The 21,645-nt window shown below is 46.7% G+C and overlaps 1 protein-coding gene across 1 annotated transcript in view; it reads left to right on the top strand.

The window, feature by feature from the left end:
- The window catches only part of pstpip2 (proline-serine-threonine phosphatase interacting protein 2), a 93,136-nt gene that overhangs the window by 59,391 nt on the left and 12,100 nt on the right, over window positions 1–21,645 (top strand). The window contains exon 9 of the mRNA XM_078416441.1: window positions 11,945–12,024. Within this exon, the coding sequence (XP_078272567.1) occupies window positions 11,945–12,024 (80 nt within the window). The remainder of the gene's footprint in view (window positions 1–11,944; window positions 12,025–21,645) is intronic.

The following is a 21,645-nucleotide window of genomic DNA, read 5'->3' as shown; positions in this document are numbered from 1 at the left end:
AGCCGGATACATGGACCTCAACCATGTAATGTGAGCAAACAAAGAAATGGAGAAGATCATCGTTCTCAACACCCAGTGAAGTTCACATCTACTTTGCCACTGGACAGTTGGAGTACACACACTGAGACACAGGAAGTGCAGATGCTGGTTTATAAAAAAAGGACACAAAGTGCTGGATAAGCTTTGTTTTTGGTCAATGCATTTCAGAGGGGGAGCAAATGACAGCCCGGTGGTGCAGCGGTAGAGTTGCTACCTTGCAGCGCCAGATACCTGGGATCGATCCTGACCACGTGTGTTGTCTGCATGGAGTTTGCACGTTCTCCCTATGACCTCATGGGTTTTCTACGGATGCTTCACTTTCCTGCCACATTCAAAGGCATGCAGGTTTGTAGATTAATTGGCTTCTGTAAATTTTATTACAGCGTAGGATAGAACTAGTGTGGGTGATCATTGGTCAGCACGGACTTGGTGGGCCAAAGGGCCTGTTAGCACGCCAAACTCTACACTAAACTAAAGATGTTGCTTGGCCCGCAGAGTTACTCGAGCACTTTGTGTTTTGCAAACCACCACCTGCAGAGTGTTTGTTTCTGATTTCCAGTACTTGCAGACAGCACTAGCTCTGAGTGTGAATCATTTTAATTTCAAAGAGTCATTCTGGTTTATTTTATAAAGAGGAGTAATCAGGTAGATATCAAAGGTAGATGGTTCAGGGGGCTCCACATGGTCTTATTCTTGAGTCACACTCGGAACACACCAGGCGAGCCGCTTGGGGTAGGAGAGGCTCCCAGCCAGTCGTGGTCATACATCGACAGCACGACACGGAGCCTGGAACCCACTTGGAGCCATTTGAGGCTCGTCGTCTCCTGCACCACCCAGGAAGACAGGGATCTGGTGAGGAGGACTGCGAGTCGCACCTTGGCCACTCGCTCTTCTCACCTCTCCCATCGGGCAAAAGGTATAGAAGTGTGAAAGCGCACACCTCCAGATTCAGGGACAGCTTCTTCCCAGCCGTTATCAGGCAACTGAATCATCCTATCACAACTAGACAATAGTCCTAAACTGTTATCTACCTCGGACTAACTTTGACCGGACTTTACTGGCTTCAACGTGCACTAAACGTTATTCCCTTATGTATCTGTACACTGCAAGTGGTTCCATTTTAATCAGGCCATGTCTTTCCGCTGTATTTTTGTGCTATGTTTAGTTGCCTTAATTTTGCCCAAAACGGAATTGTTGGTTCTCCTTTCTGTCCATGAGATTCTTAGCAATCTTCTCCGCTTTCATTTTCCAAATATGTCTGTTCTCTTCATCCTGCTCCCTTGTGACATTCACTTTCACATCTTTTCAATATTGAAGGAAAAAAAGTTTTTATTTGAGTTCACCCCAACATTAGTCTGCGTTTTTGTGCATTGCCCTCCCACGTCATTCCTGCCTATGTGGCCCTCAGGATAACGAGGCTTTCTCCTACAGTTGAGGGTTATGTGCAGCAGGCGTGGTAGTGAAGTTTGGGGCAGGATCAAGTCAGCCATAATCTGCAACTAATGGTTTGTTGATCAATAATTTCTTCGCGACCCAGAGTCTGTTTAAAGAGCAGAGGAAAGGGAAATTAAAGCGATTTCTCCTGGTTTCAGCAAGATTATCTCTGCAGCAAACTGCAATGGGAGAATTGTTGCATTTTCGTGTACTGGAGAATTCCAATCATCCGGCAACCACGGGTCCAGAGAGCAGTCCTGAGCTACAGTGAAAACCTTTTTGGTTGCATGCTATCCATGCTATCCAATCAACGGAAAGATAGCATGCAACCAAAAAGGTTTTCACTGTACCTCGGTACACGTGGCAATAAACTAAACTATACTGAACTACAATCCCGCACCTCCTTCGGGATGAGGGAGGAAACCCATGTGGTCACAGTGAGAACATGCAAAGTCCACACAGACAGCTCCTGAGGTTGGGTTCGAACCGGAGTCTCTGGCGCTATGAGGCAGCAGGTCTGTCGGCTGAGCCACTGTACCAGCCTTTAGCGATTTTATTTAAATCTGAAGAGCTATCAGGCACGTCAGTGTGACTCGAACTGAAGTGACACTGGGCACGAGTGCTCTCCCTCCCATTGTGCAACAATCACAAGTGCCCCTCCATCACCCATCCAGCAGAAGGGGAAAGATTGAAGAACATTCTCATCTTCCCATCCTCCCATTCTTTACCTGGAGCGATTGATATCTGAATCCCAATCTAAAATGGGACAGGGTATTTCTAAAGAGGATGCAGAGCTGGTCTGAAGCATGCAAATACAAAACGTACTCGGTTTACATAGTAATTTGCACATGAGTTTTGCATTTCCGCGTTCCCTAATTCTTCTTTTGAGAACCAGACCCTTGACGATAAACTACCCCAAATGTATATCGCAAAACTGTACATCATTCATTGGAGAGAATGAAAAGCAAAAGGATGAACTTTTATTGTTGTAAAGGACAGAACCATTTGGTTACTTCCTCAAGGCACCAGGTTTCTTCTTAACTCTCAATTTAAATCATCCCAGTCTACTTGGCCACTCCACTTTTACCTTCAAGCTTCAGAAAGTCGCTGTAGGACTACTTGAGTTTGTAGAAGGATAGGTTTACTTTTTCTCATAGACAGAGCGCAGGAGGAATTCAGCGGGTCAGGCAGTCTGAAAAATGGTTGCCTGTCCCTTTGCTCCACAGATACTGCCTGGTCCGCTGAGTAAATCCAGCACTTGGTGTTTTACGTATCTCAAAGCCCACCAAGGGTTAAACAATTCCAACAGAATTGAACAGTCTTGGCCTTTCCATTAAGAAGCCATATTCTGTAAGAACATTAATAGTGTGGTATCTCCATCTTAAGGTGGGAATCCTACACCAGTACTCCCAAAGGTTAATTTGCAGGGTGAGTCTGCAGTTAGAAAGCCAAATGCAATGCTAGCATTCATTTTGAGGAGGTTAGAATAGGGGCACAGTGGTAGAGTTGCTGCCTTACAGCACCAGAGACCCAGGGTTCAATCTTGACCATGGGTGCTGTCTGTACAGAGTTTGTACGTTCTCCCTGTGACTTTGTGGGTTTTCTCCGGGATCTCCGGTTTCCTCCCACACTCCAAAGACATGCAGGTTTATAAGTTAATTAGGTTTGGTATAATTGTAAATTATCCTTAGTGTGTATAGATAGTGTTAATGATCAGGGATCACTGGTCAGTGCGGACTCGATGGGCCAAAGGGCCTGTTCTCAAAGGGCCTCTGTATCTCTAAACTAAGATTTAGAAGGATGAGGGGGGATCTTATTGAAACATATAAGATAATTAGGGGATTGGACACATTAGAGGCAGATAACATGTTCCCAATGTTGGGGGAGTCCAGAACAAGGGGCCACAGTTTAAGAATAAGGGGTAGGCCATTTAGAACGGAGATGAGGAAGAACTTTTTCAGTCAGAGGGTGGTGAAGGTGTGGAATTCTCTGCCTCAGAAGGCAGTGGAGGCCAGTTCGTTGGATGCTTTCAAGAGAGAGCTGGATAGAGCTCTTAAGGATAGCGGAGTTAGGGGGTATGGGGAGAAGGCAGGAACGGGGTACTGATTGAGAGTGATCAGCCATGATCGCATTGAATGGCGGTGCTGGCTCGAAGGGCTGAATGGCCTACTCCTGCACCTATTGTCTATTGTCTATAATATAAAAGCAAGGATGTAACGCTAAGGCTTTATATGGCTCTGGTGAGGCCACATTTGGAATATTGTGAGCAGTTTTGAACCCTGTATCTGAGGAAGGATGTGCTTTGGAGGTAGTTGACGAGAATGATTTAGGGCATGATTGGGTTAACATACGAGGAGCGTTTGAAGGCTCTGGGCCTGTACTTGCTGGAGTTTAGACGGATGAGGATTGATTCGCATTGAACTCTACTGGATAATGAAAGGCCTAGATAGGGTGGACGTGGAAAGGATGTATCCAGTAAATGGAGAGTCTGGAACCGGTGGGCACAGCCTCAGAATAACCTTTAAACTGGAGATGAGGAGGAATTTGTTTAGCCTGTGGGAGGTAAATCCATGGAATTCATTGCCACAGATGACGGTGAAGGTCAAGTCAATGGATATTTTTAAGGCAGAGATTGATAGATTCTAAATTAAGAAGGTTACAGGGAGAAGGCAGGCAATGCGTTTGAGAGGGAAATATACACTCGAAGGGCTGAATGGCCTCATTCTGCTCCAATGCCTTATGGTCTGACTTGGCTTTGAAGTCATCCATCAAAATCAAGAGGGGAGTAGATTTTGTGTTGACTTTCCCATGCATGTGAGCCGTCCTCCCTCTAAGTTAGAGACAAAATGCTGGAGTAACTCAGCGGGACAGGCAGCATCTCTGGAGAGGAGGAATGGGTAATCTTCCAGATAGAGACCCTTCTTCAGACTGAGAGTCAGGAAGAGGGACTCCCTCTAAGTATTCTGTGCCCCTCCATTGTTAGGTAATTAGAAAGAATATTTATTCTCCATGTAACCCTTGTCTCTGTAAAACTAGATCACTGAAAGCATACATTCACTTACTTACTTGCTCCAGTTATCATTGGTCTTTATAGAATCAGAGTTATGAGATGTGGAAACAGGCTCTGCTGCCAACTGGGTTCATGCCAGCCATCGAGCACCTATTTACGCCAATCCAATCCCATTTTATTCTCTCCACACTCCATCAGCTACCCCCTTTCTCCTAATCTGAGGAAAGACGTTCTTGCCTTAGAGGGAGTACAGAGAAGGTTCACCAGATTGATCCCTGGGATGGCGGGACTTTCATATGAAGAAAGACTGGATAGACTAGGCTTGTACTCGCTGGAATGTAGAAGACTGAGGGGGGATCTTATAGAAACATATAAAATTCTTAAGGGGTTGGAGAGGCTAGATGCGGGAAGATTGTTCCCGATGTTGGGGGAGTCCAGAACCAGGGGTCACAGCTTAAGGATAAGGGGGAACTCTTTTAGGACCGAGATGAGAAAACATTTCTTCACACAGAGAGTGGTGAGTCTGTGGAATTCTCTGCCACAGAAGGTAGTTGAGGCCAGTTCATTGGCTATATTTAAGAGGGAGTTAGATGTGGCCCTTGTGGCTAAAGGGATCAGGGGGTATGGAGAGAAGGCAGGTACAGGTTACTGAGCTGGATGATCAGCCATGATCCTATTGAATGGCGGTGCAGGCTCGAAGGGCCGAATGGCCTACTCCTGCACCTATTTTCTATGTTTCTATGTTTCTAAGTCTACCACTTACTACACACCAAGGCCAATTTACAGTAGCCACGACTCGAGCACCTGAGTTATTGGGAGAACTTATTCCTTGGAGCGCAGGAGGCTGAGGGCGATCTTATAGAGGTGTATAAGATCACGAGAGGAATAGATACAGTGCCTTCCATAATGTTTGGGACAAAGGCCCGTCATTTATTTATTTGCCTTTGTACTAACAATTTGAGATTTGTAATGGAAAAAATCACATGGTTGAAGTGCACATTGTCAGATGTTAATAAAGGCCATTTTTATCAATTTTGGTTTCACCATGTAGAAATTACAGCAGAGTTTACACATAGTCTTCCCCATTTCAGGGCACCATAATGTTTGAGACACAGAAATGCCATGCAAATGAAAGTAGTCATGTTTAGTATTTTGTTGCATATCCTTTGCATGCAATGACTGCTTGAAGTCTGTGATGACTCATGGACATCACCAGTTGCTGTGTGTCTTCTCTGGTAATGCTCTGCCAGGCCTGTATTGCAGACATCTTTAGCTTATGCTTGTTTTGGGGGCTAGTCCCCTTCAGTTTTCTCTTCAGCATATAAAAGGCATGCTCAATTGGGTTCAGATCGGGTGATTGACTTGGCCACTCAAGAATTAACAATTTTTTAGCTTTGAAAAACTCCTTTGTTGCTTTAGCAGTATGTTTGGGATCATTGGCTTGCTGTAGAATAAACCACCGGCCAATGAGTTTTGAGGCATTTGATTGAACTTGAGCAAATAGGATGTGTCTATACATTTCAGAATTTATTACGCTTCTACCATAGCAGTTGTATCATCAATGAAGATAAGTGAGCCAGTACCTTCAGCAGCCACACATGCCCAGGCCATAACACCCCCATCACCGTGTTTCACAGATGAGGTGGTATGCTTTGGATCTTGGGCAGTTCCTTCTCACCTCCATACTTTGCTCTTGCCATTACTCTGATAGAAGTTAATCTTTGTCTCATCTGTCCACAAGACCTTTTTCCAGAACTGTGGTTGCTTTTTTAAATACTTCTTGGCAAACTGTAACCTGGCCATCCTATTTTTGCAGCTAACCAGTGGTTTGCATCTTGCAGTGTAGCCTCTGTATTTCTGTTCATGAATTCTTCTGCGGACAGTGGTCATTGACAAATCCACACCTGACTCCTGAAGAATGTTTCTGATCTGTCGGACAGGTGTTTGAGGATTTTTCTTTATAATAGAGAGAATTCTTCTGTCATCAGCTGTGGAGGTCTTCCTTGGCCTGCCTGTCCCTATGCGATTAGTAAGCTCACCAGTACTCTCTTTCTTCTTAATGATGTTCCAAACAGTTGATTTTGGTAAGCCTAAGGTTTGGCTGATGTCTCTAACAGTTTTATTCTTGTTTCTCAGTCTCATAATGGCTTCTTTGACTTTCATTGGTACAACTTTGGTCCTCATGTTAATAAACAGCAATAAAAGTTTGCAAAGGTGATGGAAAGACGAGGTGCTGAGAGCTCTCTTATACCTGCATCAAGGAGGCAATTAAACACACCTGAGCAATTACAAACACCTGTGAAGTCATGTGTCCCAAACATTCTGGTGCCCTGAAATGGGGGGACTATGTAAAAACACAGCTGTAATTGTGAAACCAAAATGTATAAAAATACACTTTAATAAAATCTGACAATGTGAACTTTAACCACATGTGATTTTTTCTATTACAAATCTCCAATTGTGGAGTACAGAGGCAAATAAATAAATGATGAGTCTTTGTCCCACAGCAGGCAGTGAAGAAAGCCAATGGAATGTTGGCCTTCATAACAAGAGGAGTTGAGTATAGGAGCAAAGAGGTCCTTCTGCAGTTGTACTGGGCCCTAGTGAGACCGCACCTGGAGTACTGTGTGCAGTTTTGGTCTCCAAATTTGAGGAAGGATATTCTTGCTATTGAGGGCGTGCAGCGTAGGTTTACTAGGTTAATTCCCGGAATGGCGGGACTGTCATATGTTGAAAGATTTACAACGATGTTGCCAAGACTCAAGGGCCTGAACTATAGGGAGAGGTTTGATTCAAACTCAAACTCAAGGTTGAGCAGGCTGGGATTTATTCCTTGGAGGAAGAGGGATGATCTTATAGAGGTTTACAAAATTATTAGAGGAACAGATTGGGTAAATGCATAGAGTCTCTTGCCCAGAGTAGGGGAATCAAGAACTAGAGGACGTAGGTTTAAGGTGAGGGGGGGAATGATTAGGAACCTGAGGGACAACCTTTTTTTACGCAAAGCGTTGAGGGTGTATGGAATGAGCTGGAGGTGGCAGGTACTATCACGTTTAAAATACCTTTGGACAGGTGCATGGATAGGATAGGTTTGGAGTGATATATGGGCCAAACGTAGGCAAGTGGGGCTAGTGTAGATGGGGCATGTTGGTTGATGTGGGCAAGTTGAACCAAAGGGCCTATTTCCACGCTGTGTGACTATGACTCTGGCACATTGTGTACGAGCTTGTATGGAGTGTGTGACAATTGAAAAAAAAATACTGTGAGTTAAGTTGTAGATGATAAACTTATCATCTACATGCGTCTGATTGCGTCTGATTGTCTCGTAACCACAAGTTAGATAAGACCATGAAGTACAAATGGGGAGCTGTTATCATGTGAAAGTGAATCTAAATGTAGGCTGAGTTTTAAATACAAATCAGATCAGGTACAAGTAATGTATGTTAAAGCCTCAAGCACACACAGTGTACATACTCTGGTTTTGGATGTGTGCAAAGCCACATAGTCTGACAAGGAACAAATATAGTTTGTGTGTTCAAGCTATTTCTGTCCAAAGAAATATGCAAGCTATGTTCTATTAGATCGACCTTCAAGATAGGAAGGTTAATGCAGTAAATATTTCAGGACTTAGCTTTAAGGTGAGGGGGGAAGATTTAAAGGAGATGTGCAAAGCAAGTATTTTTATACATTTGATAGACACAAAATGCTGGAGTAACTCAGCGGGACAGGCAGCATCTCTGGAGAGAAGGAATGGGTGACGTTTCGGCCTGTGTGTGACCCTCTGCCTGTGTGACCCTCTGCCTGTGTGACCCTCTGCCTGTGTGACCCTCTGCCTGTGTGTGACCCTCTGCCTGTGTGACCCTCTGCCTGTGTGACCCTCTGCCTGTGTGTGACCCTCTGCCTGTGTGTGACCCTCTGCCTGTGTGTGACCCTCTGCCTGTGTGTGACCCTCTGCCTGTGTGTGTGTGTGTGACCCTCTGCCTGTGTGACCCTCTGCCTGTGTGTGATCCTCTGCCTGTGTGTGACCCTCTGCCTGTGTGTGTGTGTGTGTGTGACCGCCTGCCTGTGTGTGACCCTCTGCCTGTGTGTGACCCTCTGCCTGTGTGTGACCCTCTGCCTGTGTGTGACCCTCTGCCTGTGTGACCCTCTGCCTGTGTGACCCTCTGCCTGTGTGACCCTCTGAATGTGTGACCCTCTGCCTGTGTGACCCTCTGCCTGTGTGACCCTCTGCCTGTGTGTGACCCTCTGCCTGTGTGACCCTCTGCCTGTGTGACCCTCTGCCTGTGTCTGACCCTCTGCCTGTGTGTGACCCTCTGCCTGTGTGTGACCCTCTGCCTGTGTGTGACCCTCTGCCTGTGTGTGACCCTCTGCCTGTGTGTGACCCTCTGCCTGTGTGTGACCCTCTGCCTGTGTGTGTGTGTGTGTGTGTGTGTGTGACCGCCTGCCTGTGTGTGTGACCGCCTGCCTGTGTGTGACCCTCTGCCTGTGTGTGACCCTCTGCCTGTGTGTGACCCTCTGCCTGTGTGTGACCCTCTGCCTGTGTGACCCTCTGCCTGTGTGACCCTCTGCCTGTGTGACCCTCTGCCTGTGTGTGACCCTCTGCCTGTGTGTGACCCTCTGCCTGTGTGTGACCCTCTGCCTGTGTGTGACCCTCTGCCTGTGTGTGACCCTCTGCCTGTGTGTGACCCTCTGCCTGTGTGTGACCCTCTGCCTGTGTGTGACCCTCTGCCTGTGTGTGACCCTCTGCCTGTGTGTGACCCTCTGCCTGTGTGTGTGTGTGTGTGTGTGTGACCGCCTGCCTGTGTGTGTGACCGCCTGCCTGTGTGTGACCCTCTGCCTGTGTGTGACCCTCTGCCTGTGTGTGACCCTCTGCCTGTGTGACCCTCTGCCTGTGTGACCCTCTGCCTGTGTGACCCTCTGCCTGTGTGACCCTCTGCCTGTGTGACCCTCTGCCTGTGTGTGACCCTCTGCCTGTGTGACCCTCTGCCTGTGTCTGACCCTCTGCCTGTGTGACCCTCTGCCTGTGTGTGACCCTCTGCCTGTGTGTGACCCTCTGCCTGTGTGTGTGTGTGTGTGTGTGTGTGTGACCGCCTGCCTGTGTGTGTGACCGCCTGCCTGTGTGTGTGACCGCCTGCCTGTGTGTGACCCTCTGCCTGTGTGTGACCCTCTGCCTGTGTGTGACCCTCTGCCTGTGTGACCCTCTGCCTGTGTGACCCTCTGCCTGTGTGTGACCCTCTGCCTGTGTGTGACCCTCTGCCTGTGTGTGACCCTCTGCCTGTGTGTGACCCTCTGCCTGTGTGTGTGTGTGTGTGTGTGTGTGACCCTCTGCCTGTGTGTGACCCTCTGCCTGTGTGTGACCCTCTGCCTGTGTGTGTGTGTGTGTGTGACCGCCTGCCTGTGTGTGTGACCGCCTGCCTGTGTGTGTGTGTGTGACCCACACACACACGACTGTGTGTGTATCCTTAGGCTGTGGATGTTATTTCATGGGTTTAACTTACTCATTTGACACCAAAATTGAGTAGTGAATCCTTAAAATAAAATAAAAAGTTCATGTATAGGAATAGAGAACAAATCTTTTTCCAGTTTTGACTTTCTCAGTTTGGTTAACTTTGTTGATTATAGTTTGATCATTTTCCTTTAACTAGTTCCTTTTGCTCAAAGCTGGGCTTTGCCCTTTGAATAATAATTTGTCTGTGCTGTGGGGCATCGGCCTCTCATAAAATGAACTCTTTGTTTGTAACTGCTGAGTCATATCATATCATATCATATATATACAGCCGGAAACAGCCCTTTTCGGCCCTCCAAGTCCGTGCCGCCCAGTGATCCCCGTACATTAACACTATGCTACACCCACTAGGGACAATTTTTACATTTACCCAGCCAATCAACCTACATACCTGTACGTCTTTGGAGTGTGGGAGGAAACCGAAGATCTCGGAGAAAACCCACGCAGGTCACGGGGAGAACGTACAAACTCCTTACAGTGCAGCACCCGTAGTCAGGATCGAACCTGAGTCTCCGGCGCTGCATTCGCTGTAAAGCAGCAACTCTACCGCTGCGCTACCGTGCCGCCCGTCAAAGGAGCTTGTTTGATGGAATTGTCTGCTGGATTCTTACTATTCATACTTAAGTATTGTCTTTATCCTTGCATTTTTCCTTGCAAGCCTCGTTCAGTTCTGTGTTGAATGTTCACTGGAGATGTACTCGATAGAATTGCATTCTCTCTTTAACACACTTTGAATATTACCGATTGACCACCCCTCCCTCGTACATCACAGCACCGAAAGAATTCAAAGTCGATAAGTGCAAGAGGAGTTACTACAGCTTTTTGTGTCCATCTATAATTTATCTGTAGCTCGTTCTGTGAGCTTGTAGGCAAAGATAAACGAACCTTAAGAAGATTAAGAGTTAATGCTGGCAGAAATTACTGAATATGGAGCAAACTAAATGTGAAAATGGTCAATAAACCAGACTTGAATGTTTGTAGTGCAACTGGCTTTATTTACCACTGTTGCAGTAGAAGCAACCTTTAGCTCTGTAACTCCCTCTTGTTTGATAACAAAAAAGGACACAAAGTGCTGGAGTAACTCAGCGGGTCAGGCAGCATCTCTGGAGAACATTGGTAAGTGAAGCTTCGGATCATATCATATCATCATATCATATATATACAGCCGGAAACAGGCCTTTTCGGCCCTCCAAGTCCGTGCCGCCCAGTGATCCCCGTACATTAACACTATCCTACACCCACTAGGGACAATTTTTACATTTACCCAGCCAATTAACCTACATACCTGTACGTCTTTGGAGTGTGGGAGGAAACCGAAGATCTCGGAGAAAACCCACGCAGGTCACGGGGAGAACGTACAAACTCCTTACAGTGCAGCACCCTTAGTCAGGATCGAACCTGAGTCTCCGGCGCTGCATTCGCTGTAAAGCAGCAACTCTACCGCTGCGCTACCGTGCCGCCCGGTACCCTTCAGAACATATTCAGAAATGTCTGAACAGAAACAGATCCATGTTCTCCATGTGTGGCCGGCCCCACTGAATTACTCCACTTTGTGTCTTTTTTTTGTAAACCAGCATCTGCAGTTCCTTGTTTTTTTCTTTGTTTGATAACGATAGTGTGGCACCTCGTGGGGATTAACGGTACTACACGTAAACTAGAGAGCAGTGCTGAACTACTATCTACCTCATTGGTGACCCTCGGACTACCCTTTGTCAGACTTTGCTGGCTTTACCTTGCACTAAACGTTATTCCCTTATGTACCTATTCACTGTAAATGGTTTGATTGTAATCATGTATAGTCTTTCCGCTGACTGGTTAGCACGCAACAAGAGCTTTTCACGGAACCTTGGCACACGTGACAATAAACAAAACTGAACTAAAAATGGCAATGTTTTATCTGACCTTCTGCTCTTCACTTCGATTGAGATTTGATATCTTGTTTCCTATCTTCAAAGATCGTCTGTACCAGCACAATGTTTCTACCCTGGAGAAAATCCACGAGGAGTGGCAAATGGAGCACATCAAGACCTGTGAGGTGGGTGTGAGTGGACACAGGGCAGTGGACCTACACGAGGCATTCAGCTCATGCCAACCCTTCGTGTGATGTAGCTTTGTGCTGAGCCCTTTAAGGCTGATGTGGCTAAATTCACTTTAAGACGAAGTATTTAATTTTATTGAAATTACATTTTTCATCTTAAAGGCTGTGGAGGCTAAGTCAATGGATATTTATAAGGCGAAGACTGACTGATTCTTGATTGGTACGGGTGTCAGGAGTTATGGGGTGAAGACAGGAGAATGGGGTTAAGAGTGAAAGATAGATTACCCATGATTGAATGGTGGGGTAGATTTGATGGGCCGAATGGTCTAATTGTGCTCCTATTTATGGATTTACATATTTTTGCAAACAGGAAAACGATTTCTCTGTTGAAACAATGGACTGGGTATATTTAAAGCGGAAATGGTCAGGTTCTTGATTAGTAAGGGTGTCAAAGGTTACGGGGAGAAGACAGGATAATGGGGTTGAGAAGGAAAGATAGATTAGCCATGATTGAATGGCAAAGTACACTTGATGGGCCGAATGGCCTAATTCTGCTGCTATTATTTATAAACCTATGAACTTATTATGCAGATGCTGATTAATACATGGAAGGACACAGAGTGCTGGAGTAACTCAGCAGGTCTGGAGAACATGGATAGGTGAAGTTTGGTTGAGACCCGAGTCTGAAGAAGGGTCCCAATCTGAAACATCATCTCTCCATGTTCTCAAGGGATGCTGCCTGACCTGCAGAGTTACTCCAGCACTTTGATTTACTCCAGATTCCATCACCAGCCATTCCTGAAGAAGGGTCTTGACTCGAAACGTCACCCATTCCTTCTCTCCATGGATGCTGCCTGTCCCGCTGAGTTACTCCGGCTTTTTGTGTCTATCCTTGTTTTTCTGTTCACTCCTTCTGAGTGTGCACTGAGTTTGCCCATAAGAACCTTACTTGTTTCTATTTTTATAAGCATGAATTATTGGAAGCCCTCTGCCTGACACATTGCAATTCACAAATAAAACAGGCATAGCTGGGAAGGGGAAGTGGCGAGCAAAGGGGAAGTGTGCTTCTGAATATACAAATTCAGTCATTTGAATCACTCAACCTCCTTTACCACTCACCACCTGTCCCTTTACCTCCCCCCTCAACTCCATCCAAGGACCCAAACAGTCTTTCCAGGTGAGACAGAGGTTCACCTGCACCTCCTCCAACCTCATCTATTGCATCGGCGAAACCAAGCGCAGGCTCGGCGATCGCTTCGCTCAACACCTGCGCTCGGTCCGCGTTGGCCAAACTGATCTCCCGGTGGCCGAGCACTTTAACTCCCCCTCCCATTCCCAGTCTGACCTTTCTGTCATGGGCCTCCTCCAATGCCATCGTGAAGCCCACCGGAAATTGGAGGAACAGCACCTCATATTTCGCCTGGGCAGCTTGCAGCCCAGTGGTATGAACATCGACTTCTCCAACTTTAGATAGTTCCTCTGTCCCTCTCTTCCCCTCCTCCTTCCCAGATCTCCCTCTATCTTCCTGTCTCCACCTATATCCTTCCTTTGTCCCGCCCCCCTGACATCAGTCTGAAGAAGGGTCTCGACCCTAAACGTCACCCATTCCTTCTCTCCTGAGATGCTGCCCGACCTGCTGAGTTACTCCAGCATTTTGTGAATAAATACCTTCGATTTGTACCAGCATCTGGAGTTATTTTCTTATATTACTCAACCTCCTTCTTTGCTCTCTTCCACCCCTCTCCCTCTCTCCTGCGCTCTTCATTCTGACTCCCCCCCACCCCACCCCTGATAAACCCCTCCCTTCTGATTCACAGCCTTGCTCCTTCATGCCTCCTGCTTTCCTCTTTTCAACGGCCAAGCCAGTGGATATTTTTAAGGCAGAGATAGATTGATTCCTAATTAGTACGGGTGTCAGGGGTTATGGGGAGAAGGCAGGAGAATGGGGTTAGGAGGGAAAGATAGATCAGCCATGATTGAATGGCGGAGTTGACTTGATGGGCCAAATGGCCTCATTCTGCTCCTATCACATGAATCTTATGAATCTTTCCATCCCTCTGCCTTTTCACCTCTTTCACTGCTAGCTCCACCATTTGCTCCCCCTTCCTCCCTTTCGTGCTGCCCTTTATCATAAGACGTAGTAGAATTAGGCCATTTAGCCCATCGAGTCTATGCCCCGAGTCTATTCAATCATGGCTGATCTGTTTTTCCATCTCGACCCCAATTCTCCAGCCGTCTCCCTATCATCCCACACTGCTCTCCCTTCTTCCCATCTCCTGCTCCCCATCCCTCCTACTTCATTCCCTGCAACAGCTCCCCATTCCATTCCCTCATTCACCCCCGACAGCCCTTCTTCTCACTCCTGCTTTCCCTTTCACCCCCCCCTCCAATCTCTCCCCCACCCTTTCCAATCTCATTGTCACCTTCTCTCCAATCTCCTCGTCACCTTCTCTCCAATCTCTTCCCCTCTCGCACCAACCTCCCCCACCACTTTCCTGCTTCCTGTTATTTTCCCGCTGTTGACCCGGACTACCCCTTACTGTCCCAACACACCCTCGATCTACTCTGACCATCAGGTTCCCCCCGATTCTCCCCTCACACTCGCGTCCCTTCTCACGTTTCCCTTAACTCTCTCCATTTAGAACGGAGATGAGGAAAAACATTTTCAGTCAGAGAGCTAGATAGAGCTCTTAAGGGTAGCGGAGTCAGGGGGTATGGGAAGAAGGCACGAACGGGGTACTAATTGAGAATGATCAGCCATGATCACATTGAATGGCGGTGCTGGTTCGAAAGCCCGAATGGCCTCCTCGTGCACCTATTGTCTATTGTCCCTCATGTCCCCTTGACTCGCTTCCTCAGCCGCCCCCCCCTCTGTCTCCCTCCCTCACTCACAGCCCCCTCTGTCCCCGTCCCCCCCTCCCGACTCCTTCCATTGCACTAGTAGAATTAACCTTAGTTATAAACGTGATATTGTTTGAGCTTTCGTTGCTCCTGGATCTGTGGTGGTGGAGGTGTTACAGATACTTGGTTGTTCCAAGCTCAGCAGTGGCACCGTGAGGGCCTGGGTGGAATTACACCTGTGTGTGGTGTACGAGAAGAAAGCGAGAAGTCATTAAGTGTCAGATTTCCAGCATTTACAAGCAATTTAAAACAGGTAAAAATGCACAGCTTTCCACCCGAATTTATATAGTCCAAATAAAAATAGTGTTCATTTCACCATAATATCTGTTCCAATCGAAAGGAGAGGCAGTTTAAGTAGATACCCCACAAAACAGAGCAGACAATGAAGATTACATAGAAACGTAGAAAATAAGTGCAGGTCAATAGTCAATAGTCAATAGTCGTTTATTTGTTACATACACATAAATGTGTAGTAAAATGAAACATTACCCGCAGTTGAACAATAAGACCAATAAGATTAATCAATAAAAATGCAATAACACATACAATCACAACTAACACCAAACAAAAAGAAACATCCATCACAGTGAGTCTCCTCCAGTCCCCTCTTCACTGTGATGGAAGGCCAGAATGTCTTTTTCTCTTCCCTGCCGTCTTGCTGTTGGAGTTGCCACGTCGGGGCGGTCGGGGCTCCCGACATTGAAGCCCCCGCTGGACGGTGAAAGGTCCACGGCCTATTCCAGCCCCCGCCGGGTGGTGAAAGGTCCGTGGCGGGCCGACCCAAGCCCCGCGATTGGGGGCGGGCGAAGACGCTGTCGCTGCCGCTGCCGGAGCTCCCGATGTCGGCCCCCACCCAGGGGCCTGCGGGCTTCCGACGTCCACTCGGCCCGCGCCGGAGACGAGTCGCAGCCGTTCCCGCAGCATCCGCAGGCAGCCAGCGCCGCAGGTGGTGAGTCCGGGCCGTGGGCTCTGCGACCCAGAGCCCCAGGTGGTCCCAGGTGCATGGCCGATGGTAGGCCGCAACGGGAACGGAGACACAACACAGAAACAAAGGTCGCGTCTCCGTTCGGGAGAGAGAATTTTACAGTTCCCGTTCCCTCCCACCCCCCCCCCAAAAACATAACATACAACACTACATCATATTAAAACTACAATTCAGACAAAAACAACAAAAAACACAAAAGACAGACGGACTGCAGGCAAGCCGCAGCTGCGACGGCAGCGCTGGCTCCTTCGAGCCATTCAATATGATCGTGGCTGAAATCCAGAATCAGTACCCTGTTCCTGTTTTCTCCCCATATCCCTTGATTCTGTTAGCCCTAAGAGCTATATCTAACTCTCTTGAAAACATCCAGTGAATTGACCTCCACTGCCTTCTGTGGCAGAGAATTCCACAGACTCACAATTCTCTGGCTGAAAAATAATTTTCCTCATCTCAGTCCTAAATGTCCATCTAGCCTGTCCAATCCCTTAAGAATTTTATATGTTTCTACAAGATTTCAATGGAAGTCACTGACTTCAAAAGAAAGAGATATTAAAGGCAGGGAAGCAAATCAGACAAAGATGCTGTGCATTTACATTGATTATTCGGCGGCATAGTGGTGCAGCTGGTAGAACTGCTGCCTCACAGCATCCAAGACCTGGGTTCAATCCTGACCTGGGGTGTTGTCTGTGTGGAGTTTGCACTTTCTCCCTGTGACCCCATGGGTTTCCTCTGGGTGCTCCAGTTTCCTCCCACATCCCAAAGGCATGCAGGTTTGGAGGTTAATTGGTCTCTGTAAAATTTCCCCTGGTATGTAGGGTAGGTGCGAAAGTGGGATAACATAGATCTAATGTGAATGGGTCACAGATGGTTGGCTTGGACTCAGTGGGCCGAAAGGCATGTTTCCATGTTGTATCTCTCTAAGGTCGACTTGCTTATAATTATCAGTAGATATAAGTGCTCATATCTTCAGAACATTTGTTTGTTCGAAAAATTTTCTCCTCTTGCTTTAATATTGCTCCAATCCGGGACTTGTATCTTTCACACTTTTAATTGTGGAGACTTTGCAGGTGCCGGTAATCTGTTCTCCACTCAATGTTTAAACATCTGCACTGCCGATTGAAGGTCACTCGATGGGAATTAGAAGCAGGACTGATTATTACATCTAAATTAAAAATGCAGGGCCTAGCAATGCCGACAGCTGCTGCCTAACAACGCCAGACACCTGGGTTTGATCCTGACTGCGGGTGGTGTCTGTACAGTTTATACGTTCTCCCCATGATCACGTGGGTTTTTTCCAGGTACTCCGGTTTCCCTCCACACTCCACAGGTTGTATAAGTTTGTAGGTTAATTGGCTTCAGTAAAAATTGTAAATTGTCCCTCGTGTGTTGGATAGTCCTGGAGTAAGGGGATCACTGGTCAGCATCGACTCAGTGGGCCAAAGGGCCACTGTATCCCTAAACTAAACTAAAAATATAATTCTATTTTGCGTTTTTTCATGATTCTGATGTGGTGCCGTTTATGCAAAGATTACAGCGTACTCCAGCCTCGTTGTTATGCTGTACATAACTGTACATAACTGCTATCTTTCAGTTATCATAAATTACCCTGTGTCTAGCACACTATCTGTGTATTGTCCTCTTGTACATTTTACCAATCATTACTTTGCAAAGGATTTGCAAAGAGATTTAATTATTTTTTGAAATATGTTTGTGCACAAATATGCAGAACCTCCAGTGACAACGATAGAGGTGGCAAAGATTGATTAGTAGGATTGGTTGTTACAATCCCTGAAGTTTTGCACTACAATTGACTTGCATGGCGTTGTCCTTGGGGATGACCACTAGGTGATGTTGCTACCATTCAGACACATCTTTAGTTGTGTACCTCAACGTCACTGGGTGTTTCAGCCTTTTATCACGACACCCTCAGTCGAGGCAGGTCCACCGCAGGGTGATCAGACCTGGGTTTGTGTCTTATGGTTAGCTTCGAGATGTTCACGTGGCAGCCCAGACAGCATCTCTTCTTTTCAGCCACAGCCAGTGACTGCTCCGTTTGACGGCATTGGCAAGTTCTTTGGTTGCTTTCCTTTGGGCCTGCCCTCTGACTCCTACTTCCCTCAGGAGCCTAGCGGTGGAACTGGCTACAAAGCCCCTGCACCTCACCTCCACTGGACGCACTTTTACATTCCAGAGCTAAATGGAATCAGAAACAGCTCTCGTAAAGGTATAATTGAATACATGAAATGAAAGCTTGGAGGTGGACTGGGAGATGAAGTTAGTGTAATATTGGCCTGTTAATGTTTTAATCTGGATTTAAATCAATCTAGATTAATGCAGTGAAAACCTTCACTCCCTACATGGTCAATTCATTCAATTCATGAATCAAATTTGGGCAATCCTAATCCAGCTTTGTCTGTACAGTATAGAACAATAGACAATAATAGCCCCCTGACTCCGCTTTCCTTAAGAGCTCTATTTAGCTCTCTTGAAAGCATTCAGAGAATTGGCCTCCACTGCCTTCTGAGGCAGAGAATTCCACAGATTTACAACTCTCTGATTGAAAAAGTTTTTCCTCGTCGTTCTAAATGGCCTACCCCTTATTCTTAAACTGTGGCCCCTGGTTCTGGACTCCCCCAACATTGGGAACATGTTTCCTGCCTCTAACGTGTCCAACCCCTTAATAATCTTATATGTTTCAATAAGATCCCCTCTCATCCTTCTAACTATCTTGCACTTTATTCCCTTTACCCTGTATCTGTACATTAGGAATTGATTGTAATCACGTGCCATCTTTCCACTGACTAGCACGCAACAAAAACGTTTTTCACTGTACCTCTGTACACATGCTAATAATAAACTAAACTATACTTGCAAAATGAGAAGGGAAAAATTAGAAACCTGAGGGGCATCTTTTTCGCACAGAGGATGGTGGGTATGTGGAACGAGCTGCTAGATGAAGTAGTTCAGGCAGGTAAAATGACAACATTTTAAAGACTCTTGGAGAGTTATATGGATAGTAAAGGTTTAGAGGGATATATGGGCCAGATGCAAGCAGATGGGACTAGCTTGGACGAGGCATCTTGGTTGGCATGGAAGAGATGGGCCAAAGGCCCCATTTCCAAGTTATATGACTGATTGTGACTTGATGCCAGATAAACTAGTAAATATTCAATTATCAAAATGTTGCACACAAATTGCAAATCAAGTTTATGAAAAGTGAACTCTGGACAACAGAAGAGAATTGAAACAACTTGCTGATTTAATTTATGTTATCCATGTCCTCCAGAGATGCTTCCTGACCAGCTGAAATACTCCAGCACTTTGTTCTTTTTTAATTTATTTTTAGGTAAGTTCAAAGTTTTGAGTAGGAAGGAACTGCAGATGCTGGTTTAAACCGAAGACAGACACAAAATGCTGGAGTAACTCAGTGGGACAGGCAGCATCTCTGGAGAGATGGAATGTGTGACGTTTCGGGTCGAGACACTTCGTCAGACTGAGGTTTACTTCTTTGGATATAAAAATAAGACCAAACATTTTAGCTTTCTCACTGATCCTAACAGTGGACCAATATTTGTGATGCAAACACACTGGAAGCTACACAAAACCGTTCTACCCCAGGCTGCAGCCCATTGCAATGTGATGGCATTGCAGAAAGTAGACTCGTAGAGCCATCAGCTTCTGACATGATGCTATGATCAGGCCCTCCTGAGATCTTCCCCGGCGACAATGCTGACTCATTAGAGAATGCAGATAAAATGGTCCCAGCCAATCTTTAACACATGGTGAAGGTTTGACCTTTGGCTTGCTGATTTGTGCACGGAACTTGGAGTTACTGGAGCTGAAGTGATTTGAATAAATGGAGGAGCTGAGGTGGTGGGTTGCAGTCAGGTTCAGCAACAAGGGCAGACTGAAACACGATGGCACATCAGGTGTGAACAATGTGTACCTTTTCCCAGTGTGAACACAGATCCCTGTCTTAGGCCCTCTCAGTCATGGCTGACCATGGGTAATGCATCCTAGTTGGCTGCTTGCTCCGCACCTCAGCTAGAGCAGCGTCACTTGTGGCTGAAGAGACCAATGCGGGAGTGACAGTCTCTGTCGCAAAGGTCACATTTGTGTGTGGTCTCTGGTTTGTTGAAGTTGCTGCGCTCCTTTCTGCGTGCCCGCTTTTCAGCCGCTGCGTTCATCAGTTTCTCTTCCCCCGTTTTGAGATATTGGTTCAGGGTACCTCTCCACCTCGTATGGTCACCTGCAAGGCTCTCCCAGGACTCCACATCGGTGTCGAGCACCTTCAAATTTCTCTTGAAGACATCCTTGTAACGTACCTGGGGGCGGCCGATGGTTCTCCTCCCAGATGTTAGCTCTCCAAAGAGGATGTCTTTTGATATACGGCCATCCTCCATGCGGTGGACATGGCCCAGCCACCGCAGCTTGCGCTGCCTGAGTAGAGTGTACATACTCGAAGGCCAGCGGGGGACAGAATCTCGGCGTTGGACACTCTGTCTTGCCAGGATATACCCAGGATACGGCGGATGCTTCTAAGGTGGAAGGTGTTGAGCCTCCTCTTCAGTCTGGCATATGTAGTCCATGTCTCACTGCCGTACAGCAGCGTGCTGTTGACACAGGCGTTGTAGACTGCTATCTTTGTCTTCACTGTCAGGTTTGGATTGGTCCACACTCGAGTTGTGAGGCGAGCAAGATAGCTGCCTTCCCGATCCTCTTGTCGATCTCTGTGTCCAAGGAGAGGTTGTCGGTGATGGTGGAGCCGAGGTACGTGAACTGATGGACGGCATCGAGTTCGTAGTCATCGATGGTGATGCAAGGCGGTGCCTCGGTATCCTGTCCCAGGATGTTCATCTTCTTCAGGCTGATGGTCAGCCCAAAGTCCTTGCAAGCCCGATAGAAGCGGTCCATCAATGACTAGTTCCTGCTGCGTGTGGGACACAACTGCTGCATTATTGGTGAACAACATGTCTCTGATCGAAGGTATTTATTCACAAAATGTTGGAGTAACTCAGCAGGTCAGGCAACATCTCAGGAGAGATGGGTGACGCTTCGGGTCGAGACCCTTCTTCAGACTGATCAGTCTGGAGAAGGGTCTCGACCCGAAGCGTCACCCATTCCTTCCCTCCTGAGATGCTGCCTGACCTGCTGAGTTACTCCAGCATTTTGTGAATAAATACCTTTGATTTGTACCAGCATCTGCAGTTATTTTCTTACACAACATGTCTCTGATGAGAGCTTCATGTACTTTTGTCTTGGCTCGGAGGCGGGTGAGGTTGAAGAGCCTGCCGTCTGATCTAATAAGCAGGTAGATCCCCTCTGTTGCGGTGCCGAAGGCATGTTTCAGGAGCAGAGCGAAGAAAAGAAATCCCTGTAGTGAGCAAATGTCATTAAGTCAAGAATCCCATTCATATAAAACATTGCAAGTATTTTCTGACCTGAAGCACTGGGTTAAAAATGCAACATTTATACAAGTTCATCTGTCAAAAAAAAAATTCCCTCAAACCTTCATCATGTGTTGACTGCATGGGACCATACTGTATATACTATCTTTAACCATAGTCAGTAAAAGGTTCAGCCTTAATGATCCTTTGGTTTCCATAAATAAAATGGGCAGAAGAACATGCAAGTGGCCTGCAAGCTTCAATTGATTTGTGACATCTCTGTGTAGGACAATTAAACGTGTATTTCTAGACAAGACCCTGTTCCAACAAGTGCGTCGCTGAAGC

Source organism: Rhinoraja longicauda, chromosome 1, assembly GCF_053455715.1.
Source record: "Rhinoraja longicauda isolate Sanriku21f chromosome 1, sRhiLon1.1, whole genome shotgun sequence".
Lineage (NCBI taxonomy): Eukaryota > Metazoa > Chordata > Chondrichthyes > Rajiformes > Arhynchobatidae > Rhinoraja > Rhinoraja longicauda.
Note: the sequence above shows the minus strand (reverse complement) of the source record. Positions and strands in the feature narration are given on the sequence as shown.